Source organism: Rousettus aegyptiacus, unplaced genomic scaffold (genome assembly GCF_014176215.1).
Source record: "Rousettus aegyptiacus isolate mRouAeg1 unplaced genomic scaffold, mRouAeg1.p scaffold_m13_p_6, whole genome shotgun sequence".
In the NCBI taxonomy this organism is placed as follows: domain Eukaryota; kingdom Metazoa; phylum Chordata; class Mammalia; order Chiroptera; family Pteropodidae; genus Rousettus; species Rousettus aegyptiacus.
In genome coordinates, this window is record NW_023416309.1 from 19,314,592 (window position 1) to 19,328,662 (window position 14,071).

General features: G+C 31.8%; 1 protein-coding gene across 3 annotated transcripts in view; it reads left to right on the top strand.

The window, feature by feature from the left end:
* CTNNA3 (catenin alpha 3) overlaps positions 1-14,071 on the top strand; it is a 1,366,626-nt gene that overhangs the window by 1,295,060 nt on the left and 57,495 nt on the right. For all 3 annotated transcript variants that reach the window (XM_036222548.1, XM_036222546.1, XM_036222547.1), the window contains exon 16: positions 6,785-6,890. In XM_036222548.1, coding sequence (XP_036078441.1) covers positions 6,785-6,890 — 106 coding nt within the window. The remainder of the gene's footprint in view (positions 1-6,784; positions 6,891-14,071) is intronic.

Below are 14,071 nucleotides of genomic sequence, written 5' to 3' on the forward strand. Positions count from 1 at the left end.
TGATACTATAATAACATTTAATTAGTGAAAACCTGAACTAAGGTCACTAGAAAAAACTACCTATATATGACAATTTTTACCAGTGCTACTATTCTCAAATGAGCATTAATGTCTCCACTTTGGGTTCTAGGTAACTTCTGATGGTCGATCCTGGGTTCCCACCAGTAAGCTACATTTCTTTTTAAATCAACAGTCAAAAGTCAAAAGCCCAGTTGAGAGAGAAAAGGCAATTGCAACTTTCTTTTTCCCTAGATATATCTGTTTTTAGCCCTAAGTAGAATGAAGAGGCAGGGGAGGATCAGAGGGAGGAGAGGAGGGAGGGAGAAATGTCAGATTGCTGTTAAAAGAACTTCAATCAAAGAAGATTTTTTTCCCCCGTTCTTATACATTTCTTTGCAGTAAATGAAACATTACACTGATTCATAGCTACCCATTCAATTTCAGTGCTTCAAACTCATGCTAACAGAAAACCTGTGATGACACTTCCATCTACATGGTTTCTTTTTAATCAGCTTTGAAAGTAAAATGGAAATTTAGACCAACTGGTTGGTATTCATATATGATGGAGATTAAAGTTAAGGAACGTTGAGCTTATAAGCTTCTGTTTTCTTGTTTATAGGTTGAAGATAATAGATTCTATGAGCAGAATGAGCATGTAAGGTAGCATAAGTTGTGATACGAACAATTATGGTAGTGTCAGTGATATGAAAGGCAACTCTTAAATTTGTGCAGTGAACAACCTGCACATCACTATGCAGCAATGAGCAATATTGGGTATGAGAACTTAGTGAGGAAACAGCAATTTAACAGTCCTTGGAACATAGAAGCACAGAAGTTTGTTGTGTGTGTTTTCAGTACAAAATTATGCAGAAAAATAGTAAAATCATAATATTTAGGAAGAACTAGAAAAGGTTTATGTTTTATTAAAGACAAAAATTAGAATATCTGGCTAGCTTACCTCGTCATTACCTACAACTTAATGAATAAACTTTGTGAAAGAAAGATTTCATTCTAATTTTACTTCTGCTTTCACCTAGGTGTTTAGTGGTTTTTGACCCTTAAAAGTAATTTATGAAATCCTTCTCTAAATTTTATAGTTTTTAGATTTGATACAACACTAACTAGCAGAGGGTAAATTAGGGAATGTGAGGACTGAAAAGAAAAGATTTATGTCTCAGATTTTTTTAGAAAAACTAGTTTTTGGATTTGAGGAAGGGAATTTCTACTTCTTACACACATGTACACATACACACAATAACCACAACAGCAGGAGCAGCAACAATAATAATAACAGTAAAAGTATTCTCTGTAGCTGATCACTAAAAAGATCTCTAAAATAAGTCCTATCTTGTTTCATAAATAAATACATCATTGAACATAAAAGACTATTATCACCATGTACAAAGTAAAAGGTATATAATTTTTATTTTTAATAATAGACCATATACATTGTTACAATTTCAAAACAAAAATAGAATTGGTCTTCTGCCCAGGCAGAATATATGTTTTATAATTTCAGCTGCATTGGAGAAGAACCTTGGTACTTTCCCAATTTTTTCCACCTACTTGGTGACATCCAAAGATTCTTTCACAGTGAACACAGATTTTGTTGCTAAAATGAAAAAAGAAAATATAGGTTTATAACACCCTTGAGAATATGTGCAGAGGACATGCTATGAGTTCATACAACCCTGTTTTCTTTCCTTCCTGTGCCCAAATAGAATACATTTCTTTGCAGTAACATGAGTCTATGTGTCTGGATCTTGGAATATTGGTGGGATTGATGTTTTCCAATTTTTATCCTGATCCCTAAAATCTCATATGAAATCATCATTCTCTTCTTGTGTCAGATGTGTGAATGGAATGGATCCATCAGAGGGCTATAACACCTTAGGGGCAGATTATTTTGTAATGAGAGGGGGCTTGAGCTCTTAAGTGGTTATGTGGTATGTAGCCCATCACCCCACAATTCATCTTGACTGTGAGAGGAATAAACTTTATTGAGGTAAGGACTGTGAGAGGAATAAACTTTATTGAGGTAAGGACTAAGATATTTTGATGTTGTTAGACTACTCTGAATAATAAGGAATGAGAAGAGTAGAAATGAAAAATATATACACACACAGTGTTCAGACTATATTTCCTCTTTCATAGGACAATACCTTTTTCAGAGTTGAATCCTGAAGGTTCTTCAGGAAAGTGATTACTCAGGGTGATTGTTAGCTGATTATTCACTATTATTCAAGGAATTTTATAGGGTCCTCAAAACTTAATGACATTTTACAAAAAAAAAGTAACATCCAGGGGGAGAGAATAGCCTAATTAAAATTTCATATTTGAATAGTAGAGAAATAGTGTGTTCTTGCTTGAGTCTGTCACCTCTCTTTATCTCATCATTTTTCAGTTGCCCCACGAAAATTATTTTTTCTTTTTTATCTAATGCCATAATTATAAGATAATTTTGATGGTATAGTTGTAAAGTTGAATAATTGATCTTGAGAAGTTTATACTACTAAAAAAGATCTGTCCACTCAATGTAAATCAACTCATTTTAAGGAGTCAAAGAACAATCTTGAACAATAATGACTACACATACAGAATTTATATATTTCATACTGTTTTTTTTTCTTAGTAGAAGGATATTATAAGAAATCAAGTTAGTTTATGTTGTCTGGAAAATACTATAATTATTAAATAAAAAGTCATTACCTATAAAGGGACAAGGGAAAAAAATCTGCTGAGCACATAATATATGCCAAATATTGTGTAAAATATGTGATTTTTTTTTGTATCTTTGCCATGTGGAGAGTATCACAATCAGTATTTTATTGAAGAAAAAATAAGCTCAGACCAACTAAGTCATTTACCAAAAGATACATGACTAATAAGTGGCAGTACTGGGATGCAGACAAAATACTAAAGTATTTTGCAGACTAAAGTCCATATTCATTTAATTCTACTTTATTATGGCAATAAATTCAAGTGTTAGAATAAAATAAAATAAAATAAATGTCTAATGCTAAGACTCTCAAATGAAAGTTCTATTATATTACAAATAAACATCAAAATGCAATCTCTCATCTCATGTGATGTCTGTAATGGCTGAGTTTGAGTTTAGCAATTTGAATTTAGAAAGAGAAGGAGGGGGAGGAAAGGTACAAGCATAAGTCATGAAGAAAAGTAATAATATTTCAAGAAAAAAAATCCCAGGACTGCAGACTACTGATGCTATTTCACTCATTTGACATGGTTCTAAAAGTCTATATCATGTAGCATATTTTTATTTTTTTGGGACTGGGGCACAAATTTAGGTTGTTTCTTGAGGCTGTTTTGTGTAATCAAGTTACTCTTGGTGGACCTCCTAACTGTCAAGCACCTAAATCTAACCCTTACTTTTTGCTCTCTGTTGCATTCATGGTAACTCCCATCAGTGTCTATTTAAGAATTTAATTTTACCATGTGTGCTTTATTGGAAGCAGTATAAAATAGTCATTAAAAGCAGATTAACCAGTTTCCCAAGTTCAAATTCCATCTTCAACACTTAATAACTGTGTATTTCTATAAAAAAAAATAAATGTACTACCTCTGTTTCTCAGTTTTTTTTTTTCCTGTGAGATGAAAATAGTAATATTCCTAAACTCATAGGGTTATAATAATAATTAAATTAGTTTTCATATTGAATAGTGCTTAGCACATAGAAAATGCTAAATGTGTTAACTACTCTTATGGAACAAAATATATACTGTCATTGTTTTTTTCTATTAAGTTAACCACTATGTTCTGAACCTTTATAAAATATCAAGAGAAAAGAAGATTAAAGGAGAAGATTTCAACCTTGAAGCGGGAAATAATATTATGTTATCAGTGATATAGGGGCTACAAAGTATAAAAGTTATAATTAAGCTTTTCGTTTTGTTTTTAATTAGTAGCAGAAAATACAAAATTATTTCAAAAATATTCTCTGTTTTTAAAAACACAAAATAAGTTCATGAAACTAATTTGATATTTCCTATTATTAAATCAGATTCTAGTTAGTTGAGCTGCTACTGATCAGTTATATCATCTTATTACTTGTGCTAATTAAGATGGTGGTGCCAGAAACGGGGTGAGGACAGGGAGAGGAATGGGAGTCAAGGTTGGACCAATGTCAAAAATAACTCAAAGGTTTATGCTACACTAATAAATTAAGTATTAAAGGCATCCCTTTCACTTGCGTTAATAAAATTAATTTTCAGTGGCATCAACATCACAGTGTTATTGCAGCCTTTCCCATTATACCTTCTAACCTATAATTGGCTGACTCTACTTCAAAAGTTGATCTGCCCTCTTTCTGGGGAGAATAGATAGGTTATTATTGTAACTACTATTTAGTAAAGATTTCTGGCCTCTAATTTTTTAAAAAAATATTTCTGTCTACTTCCTCCTCCTTTGAATGTCTTTCTCTCTAGGATCCAAACTCAATGATTTAAGACTCGATTTGCTGACAGGCGATCCCGAGAACCCATTATGAAAATGAAGGCAGCAAACAACCTTTGAATGTATTTCCCAATTTAAAAAGCCTTCATTACATAGTACATTTCAGGCTGAGTATGTTAAAAATTTATCATAGTTTCAGTAATTGCAGCTTCGTCTGGAACCTGGTGTGATATGGAATCATTTATAAAATGTATATTTTGTTTGGCACTCAGTAGGAAGCTTGCCAAGCAATACATTTAATTAGGAACATGAGGAAGAGAATAATTGTGGTCTGTCATAATGTATTATCATTCCTTTTAAGTTCTCCATGCATTTAAGATAGTGGTCTTATAACAAGTTATGTATTTAAAGCTAGAAGTAATTTTCTTTTATTGGTCTGAGGTTTTAATATGGGGGAAATATATTATTTGGAGGGGAAAGGTGCATTAGCTTCATTCCTTAAATATAACTCTGTGTCCATTGTTTAAGCTAAGAGTATTGGCTGCTCTCCTTAGGTACAACCTTTGTCTGTTATTTAAAACCTTGAAAATTGATGCATTGCCTTTTAAGAACTTAGACAGCTTTAAGTTTAACTTTGTCTGGAGATGCATAGAAAAAACCTCTGAGGTTGGGTTTTCATTTTGTTAGACATGATGTTCCATTTTTACAAGAAAAACTTGCTTATAATAAATTTGAGAGGCACCATGGGAAAAAAAAATGCAGTGAAAGGGACTTTTTGGCATACAGGACACACAGATTTTGGTGTTCAGATTTTCAGGTATAGAAAAATCTGATCATTTCCCGTTGCATGAATCCCCTCTGTCTTTCATTACTACACAGTGATAGTCTTCTTAGTGCATAGTGCTTTTCCTCTAACAACAAATATTAGATCTAACATAAGGGCATCAACCTTCAAGATCAGTCCAAGGTATAAATAAGACATAGACAAAGATTATTTTCATTCTCCTCTTCTAATGCCACTCTATTTTGGCCACTCAAAATCCTTTTCTCACCCTGACCAGTTTATTTCTCCTCCGTACCTCCCTCACTCTCCACACTTACAAGGAAGCATCAAAACAATTGTGTGAATGAGCAATTCCTTCAGGTTCTGTTCTCTGCTAGGAACAAGGAATAGAACCCAAATGATTAGAATAATCATTGTGTTGACACTCCATAGAGGGTTAGGAACTGGACATAAATAAAGAGAGAAGTGGTTTTATGTGGATGAAACAGTTATATTGATTCAGGTAATTATTTAGTTTTGAGGAAAGAGAAGACAGACAAATATCTTCCTACCTCATCCCATTACAAAAATGTACAAAGTGTATTTCTTTCTTCTTAACTACCTTGCAAAATCACTAAATGAACCCAAATTTTATTCCATGGCATTAGGAACCATGATTGTCTTCAAGTAACAACCACAACAATGACAACTTGTATTATTGAATGCTTGCTGTGTTTAAAGCAACATTCTGAACATGTAGAAATTAATGCTTGTAATTCTTAGAATGACTCCATTCTAAGGAATGACATGGAGTCATTCTAAGGAATGACTGGGGTACAAAGGAAACTGGGGTACAAAGTGGGTATTTATCTTGCTCGACTTTCATAAACAGTAATAAGCAATTGGTTTTGGAGAAATAGTTCAAGATCGTGAAGCTCCATATTCATACTTAACTATGATATTATTACAAATTAATTATGGAGGAGAGATAATATCATAAAAACAAAATGTAATTAACTGAAAGACAATAAAAAAGGATTAAAAAGAACAAGACTAAAAGACTTGCTGATCAAAGCACACCACTGAACAGATATATTTAAAATCACACATTTCCTCCTTGAATCAGGAAAATACCTTTGCCTTGAGGTATCCATACCCTCCAAGAATATTTCTAGACTGAGATTTACTATAAGAAATACCTGAGCATGAAGTGTAATAGAGTCCATCGTCTTGGCAGTATTTCCTGAATCTTAACACAACAGGCAGGCCTGTCTTTCTTTTTTGTTTTTCTTTTTCTTTTCTTTTTCTTTTTCTTTCCCCTTCCTTCTTTCTTTCCTTCCTTCTTTATTTCCTTCCTTCCTCCTTCCCTCCCTTCCTCCCTCCCTCCCTCCCTTTCTTCCTTCTTCTTTCTCTTTCTCCCTCTCTCTTTCCTCTCTCTCTCGCTCTCTCTCTCTCTCTCTCTCGTCATTTTATAGTTAAGTCTAAGTTAGGCCTATCTATAATTGAAGTATGTAAAGCTAATGGTTAGCACTTTGGAGTACAAATCTGGTATGTGTATGTATGTGTGTTAGCATGATCCAAGTAACATGCATCTTTTACTTTAAGGGGCAAAGGGCCGCTAAAGCACACAACTGATGTCATCTATGCAGCTAAAATGATATCAGAATCAGGATCAAGGATGGATCTCCTCGCACGGCAGATTGCCAACCAGGTGAGTTTTCTATAAATGGACTTGATAAAAGTCTATGCTAATTGTTTTCTGCCATTTCAACATTGACTAGTAAAAAGTTATTTTTTTTCTCTCTTGGATTGGTATTTATTATTGTCAAATTATTTTTTAGTTATACTGAAGAATTAATACACAAGTAGTGAACCATTCATTTTAAAGAAGCTTAAATATTTCTTAGGGCATTATTAGCAGTAGTAGTAATTAGAGCTTCGTTATCTCTAAGATTTTTGAGCTTCAAATATATTCAGATTATTTTAAATATCAGCTTTTTGAATTTCAAATGTACTCAAATTACTTTAACTGGCTGTAATGCCCAATGCTAGTATTTTTTTTCTTAATATCTTAGATTTCTTATTTTTCCTTTTCAAAGATCAGTACTTTTCAAGTTCTAGTATGTTAGGTTTTCTATGTCAATATTTACTGGTATTCTAAGGAAAACCGCAAGACAAATAGTAATTATTAGTGTATTAAAGTAAAGATATAAAACACAAAATTATATAATCCTTATACTGATGCTCTAAACACTGTTTTTTCCTTTATATTTCTCTCATCTATATATCAATTTTCTAAGCAACAGCTACATTATCAGTTACCTCACTTTATTGGAAAGATCTCTCAGTTCTTTTGTTAATGTACTGAGATGTTTAATTAATATTTCAAACTGAAATATATTATTACTTTGCACAATTGTTAGTATTTGACTTTATAATACATATTTATCTCCATTTAGAAAATTTACTTTTTTTGACTTTGAAACTATTCCCTAGTATTTATTATATAATTTTATAGGAACTTTATTGGGCTACTTATTATTTACTCTTTTTATCCTCTGTTTCTTGGAACAATAAGAACTTTCTTTTATTAGATATTATATTTGTGTATATAAGGGAGGAGAAACAAGGAATAATAATAACAGAAACAAATATTTTAAAACATTCTTGAATACATACATATATATGTATATGTATATATATTTGGTGTCCTGCCACTTTAAACATTATAAACATTTTATTAATTTTTAGTATCTATTATTTATAATTTAAAAACATAATTCAAAATCTAATATGAGTAAATGACTGAAACCCAAATCGGCCCATGGGTTTCCATCATTTAAAATTTTATTTCATTCACTTTTATGAGACTGAATAGTAACAAAATAAGTGAAACCATAATGCATTTGACAGATTTCTGTGCATTAAAAACTTTTTAAATACTTAATGCTTTCTACCAGTGTGCCTGTTTATTTCAAAATGCACAATTTTCAAAGTTTAAATAATTGTGTCGCCTGAAGTAATTTTTGTTATACTGATTTGTTTTCCTTTAATTGGATCAAATCACCTTGTGGTAGGTACTTTTATAACATAGCTTTATTAAATTATGTCATTGTTTTTAGCATTATCCGAATTCTATTTTTTAAGTTAATGTTTAACATTTTATTATATACCTTACTGATTTTGTTAATTTATTATATGTATACTTTCTTTTATTAAACTTATTGGGGTGACATTGGTTAATGACATCAAATGGGTTTCAAGTGTATGATTCTATAATACATGATCTGTATATTGTAGTGTGTGTTCACCACCCAAAGTCAAGTCTTCTGTCACTACATATTTGACCCCCTTTACCCTTTTCTACCTCATCTTCTGCCCCCTTTCTCTCTGGTAACTACTATACTATTTTCTGTGTCTATGAGTTTTTGTTTGTTTGTTTGTTTGTCTTGTTCATTTGTTTCTTTCAGTTTTATATCATGGAAGAAAGCAGAAGTATTGTTTCATTTCCATGTAACTTCTCTGATGAATGATGACTCTCCGGCCTTTTTCACTTTATATAGTAAAGTAGTTTCAAATGAATTACATTTGAACAAATAGGGTTGTGAAGAATCAAAATTGGGGAAAAAGAAGCTTATTTATTTTAGTAATCATGGGGAGATTATTTATGACTGTGCTTCTGATATTGTTTAATAGACTAACATAAGAATTTTAGACAGAGAATAATACCTGAAGTAGATTGTGGAATACAATTGAATAATGTGAGCAAGGCAATATTCGCAGTGTCTATGTACACTGTGAACAAAAATCTGCCTGAGCATTGGTAGCTTTCTTTTTTGAAAAATTTAATATTTCAAAAAAAAGTTAATTTTTATGATGCTTACTAGTCTATTTTTTACTAGAGTGTCAGAAAGCCAAACATCAATCAATTTTCAAGTCTACTCAACATGAATGTGTGTGTGTGTGTGTGTGTGTGTGTGTGTGTGTGCGCGTAGTGTTAGGCCAATTTAGTTTCATTCTGGAAAATATCAGTCAAAATTCAGATGTGGAGAATGATTATAAGATTATTAATTGAGGTTTCAAATTCTGCCTCTCTCCTCTTCTCTTCTCTCCTCTCTTCTCCTCTTCTCTTTTTCTTCCTTCCTTCCTTTCTTCTCCCTTCCCTGTCTTGCTTCCTTGAGCATCTATTTATGTGTGTCATGTATACTTCACTACTCAGGCATTGCTATTATGTGGCTAGCAAGGAAGAGATTAACAAAAACTTGTTTTAACATCCAGAAGCCTAATGTAAGCTTTCTTTTCCCAATCCTGGATCTTCTCTTGAGCTTTAGAATTGTTTTGAGATAGTATGGTAGATTATATATGTCATTCATGACCATATAGTGTAAGTCCTACTGAATTCTAGTACAAATTAGACAGTATATCCCTAAAGGACAGAATGTTGTTCGTTATCACAATTCCTAAACATTTTCTTGGTGAATACAGACAATGAGAAGTTGGAGACATACTCTTTCTATAAATTCAAGATCCATTTATTTGTATTTCTGTACTCAAATGAAGTGGATAATACCTTACAAAGTAGAAATAATACCCAGAAATATCTCAGTTTCTTACAGAAGCAATATATCCCAAATAAAAAAAAAAAGAGATGATTAGAACCTAAAATAAAAATACATCTGCTAAAATGTTTTGTATGAGGAGAGGAAAAATTGGATTTTTTGACCCCTGGGTATGTCTGAAGCTTAATACTCCTTCACTGTAATTTTTCCCAAAGCAAAGATATTTAGATTATTGATTGGATACTCCTCCCTAATCATAATTGAACACAATTAAAATAAATTTTCAGTGTTAAATACATTGAAAGCAATTGATAATTCAAGAAGAGATGACATTAAAAAGAACAAGATAAAGAATTACAAGCCAAATCACACACAATGCACTCAGCTGTGAACAAAACAATCTACGAATATAATTTATATTGGTATTTTGACAAAATACTGCCATGGGTAGCCTCATTTAAATTGTTTCCCTGCTGATGTTGTGAAAGTCAATTTTTTTAATAAAACTATATTAAAATGAAACTTCTGAAGCATTTATTATATCATTCTAACAGGTCTCTTAAGACTATATTTCCTAGATTCATCTTGAGACAATATTTGTATTTTGATGCTCTTATCTTTCTAAAATTTATTCTGAGCAGATATATTGAAAACTAGATTTGTTCTCCAGATTAATGAACTTCTGCTTTATACAAATAAATGTATAGCAGGTTCTCAGGAGTTAAATAGGCATAGATAAATATATAAATGCTGAAATTTTTGATTTGTTTGCATTCTTAAAGCAATAGTCTTCTATTAAAAGGCATGCTGTTTTCCTATTTCCCACCTTTGTTGAATCTTTGTCATTTTCCCATTGAAACAATGTCTCAAATGCTTTGAGGGTTATTGTATATTCAGTTTTATTTCATAGATGCAAAACTCTGGTCCTAGAAACCAAAAATAAGTTGTAGGGTCTAGAAGGAAGGGATATTTTATAGAGGAGGGGAAAAGGAAAGAATAAAATGTCTTCTTTATAGATGGCTAGCAGTCTTTAAACAAAATTCCAAATAATCAAATTTTACCTGAGTTACCTTTTTGCCATCCTTCCCAAATCCTGATTCTGTATACAGGGGAAAACAATTTTATTAGTTTGTTTTTATCTAAGTAACTCTTTGGTTAACATATTTTAGGGAGGGAGATAATATTTTTTATTAATTTTACTTTATTATTAGTTTCAAGTATACAGTACATTGGTTAGACATTTGTATATTTTATAAACAATCTCTCAGATTGCTCTTTCTTTCCTCTGGCTCTCCACCCAGTCATTACGTTAATGCTAACTGTATTGTGTATGCCATGCTCCCAATCTGTGACCATCTATCAACTACCAATTTGTACTTCTTTAACCCTTCACTCCTTTCTTCCAGCCCCCCAAACCTCCTTCCCTCTGGCCATCACCAAATTGTCCTCTATATTTATGAATCTGTTTTTGATCAGTTTGTTCTTTTTGTTCCTTAGATTCTGCAAATAAGTAAAATAATTGTATGGTATTTCTCTTTCTCTTTCTGACTTATTTCACTTAGCATAATAACCTCTAGGTCCATCCGTGTTATTGCAAATGGTGGAATTTTATTTTCTCATGGCTGAGTAATATTTCACTGTATATATGAACCATAACTTCTTTATCCTATCATCTGTTGATGGGCATTTAGGTTGCTTCCATATTTTGACTATTGTAAATTGTGCTGCCATAAACATAGGAGTGCATAGATCTTTACAAATTTTTGTTTTGGTTTTCTTTGGATAAATAGTCAGAAGGACAGTTGTTGGGTCATTAGGTAGATCTATTTTTAATTTTTGAGGAACCTCCAAACTGTTTTCTTTAGTGGCTGCACCAATTTGCAATCTCACCAACAGTATATGAGAGATCCCTTTGCTCCATATCCTTGCCAACACTTGTTCTTTGATTTATTGATGATAGCCATTCTTACAGGTGACAGGTAATATCTCTTTGTGATTGTAATTTACATTTCTCTGATGATTAGTGACCTTGAACATCTTTTCATATGTGTATAGGCCATCTGTATTTCCTCTTTGGAGAAATATCTGTTCAGGACTCATGTTTTAATTGGATTGTTTGTGGTTTTTTGCTGTTGAGTTATAGAGTTCTTTATATATTTTGGATATTAACCTTTTATCAGAAGTATCGTAAGTGAATATCTTCTCCCATTCCGTCAGTTGTCTTTTCGTTTCGTTGATGGTTTCCTTTGCTATGCAAAAGCTTTTTAGTTTGATATGGTCCTATTTATTTATTTATTTATTTATTTGTTTGTTTGTTTGTTTTTGTTGTTGTTTTTCTTGCCTAAGAAGATATATCTGAAAGTAAATTACTAGTAGCAATATCAGAGAGATTGTTGCCTATGTTTACTTCTAGAAGTTTTATTGTTTTGAGTCTTACATTTAAGCCTTTAATTCATCTAAGTCTATTCTCATATATGGTGTAAGAAGGTGGTCCAGTTTCTTTTTTTGCATGTATCTGTCCAATTTTTCCAGCACCATTTATTGAAGAGACTGTCTTTACTCCATTGTATATTCTTGCCTCTTTTGTCATAAATTAAGCGAGTGTATCAGCGTGGATTTATTTTGCTGCATTGATCAATGTATCTGTTTTTATGCCAGTACCATGTTGTTTTGATTACTGTAGCCTTATAGTATAGTTTGATATTGGATAGTGTGATTCCTCCAACTTTGTTTTTCGTTCTTAAGATTGCTGTGGCTATTCGGGGTCTTTTACGGTTTCATATAAATTTTAGGATTATTTATTCTAGCTTTCTGAAAAATGCCATATGTATTTTGATAGGGATTGCATTGAGTCTATAGATAGATTACATTGGGTAGTTTGGCCATTTTAATGATGTTGATTCTTCCTACCCATGAGTATAGTATATGCTTCCATTTATTTTTATCTTCAATTTATTTTTTTCAGTGACATAATTTTCTGAGAACAGGTCTTTTACTTTCTTGGCAAATTTGATTCCCAGGTATTTTATTGTTTTTGATGCAATTGTAAATGGGATTGTTTTCTTAATTTCTCTTTCCAAAAGTTCATCATTGGTGTATAAAAATGCCACTGACTTCTGCTATTTTACTGAATTCATTGATCAGTTCTAATAGTTTTCTGGTGGAATCTTTAGGGTTCTCTATGTATAGTATCATGTTGTTCGCAAATATATATGGGAGTTTTACTTCTTCCTTTCCAATTTTGATGTCTTTTATTTCTCCTTTTTGTCTTTTTGGCATGGCTAAGACTTTTGATATGAATTGAACAAGAATGGTGAAAGTGGGCATCTTTATCTTGTTCCTGACCTTAAGGAAAATGTTTTCAGCCTTTCCCCAATGAGTATAATGTTAGCTATAGTTTTTTCATATGCCCTTTATTATGTTGAGGTATGTTTGGGAGAGAGATAATATTTTTGAGTTGTAATCTAATACATAAGGAAGTCAATTCTTCTAAGAAATTCTCAAGGAAGTCAACATAAAGCTATAAAGTAGGTTAGGCAGAACTCTATATTTACTAAAATAAAGGAGTATTGATAAAGATGGAATACATGTTCATCTTAAATTTCATGTTCAGAGTACCTGTCATTGATAGCATTTTCTCAAAGGCTGTATGTCTAAACCAAGTTGAAACTAAAAATGAATTGGAAACAATCCTTATACTTGATAACATTAGTCTAACTAGAGAGATAAGACAAAATTTGAATAGCATATCTAGTTTTTGGTAAAATGACAACTATACATTGAAAAATGCCAAGCCATACCTTCCCAAATATAACTGTCACAAGTCAGCATGGTCAATGTAGACCATATGAGTTTGTGTTGTCCTTCATCTTTGACATCATTAAAGAGTTCCACTATATTTTAAACCATACTTCCCTAGATACTCTTCACTTATGTGTTTTAGAAACCTCGGTTTGCTAAGGAGCAGCAAAGATAGGCATAACAAAAAAAAAATGTTCAAAGTATGTTGAGATTTCTAGGTGGAGAATTATCTTGAATTAATGACTGACCAAGTTTAACAGATGAGTGAGAGGGAAAACGAGCTCTTTATTGAGATAATTAATAAACTAGGTAAATGGTTTTATAGATTGCAAGATGGAGTATGAGATAGTTGAAGGATTTATTTATTGAAAGTGAAATGTTGATAAGACAATGAGATGAACAAATGCCAATAGGTATATGGGTCTTCTGAATATAAAGCTGAATGATAGAGATTTAGTGATTTTTATTTTGTAAGTAATAGATAAAGCCAGAGCATCATGTACTATTATCCCAAAAGAGGATAAAAATGAAA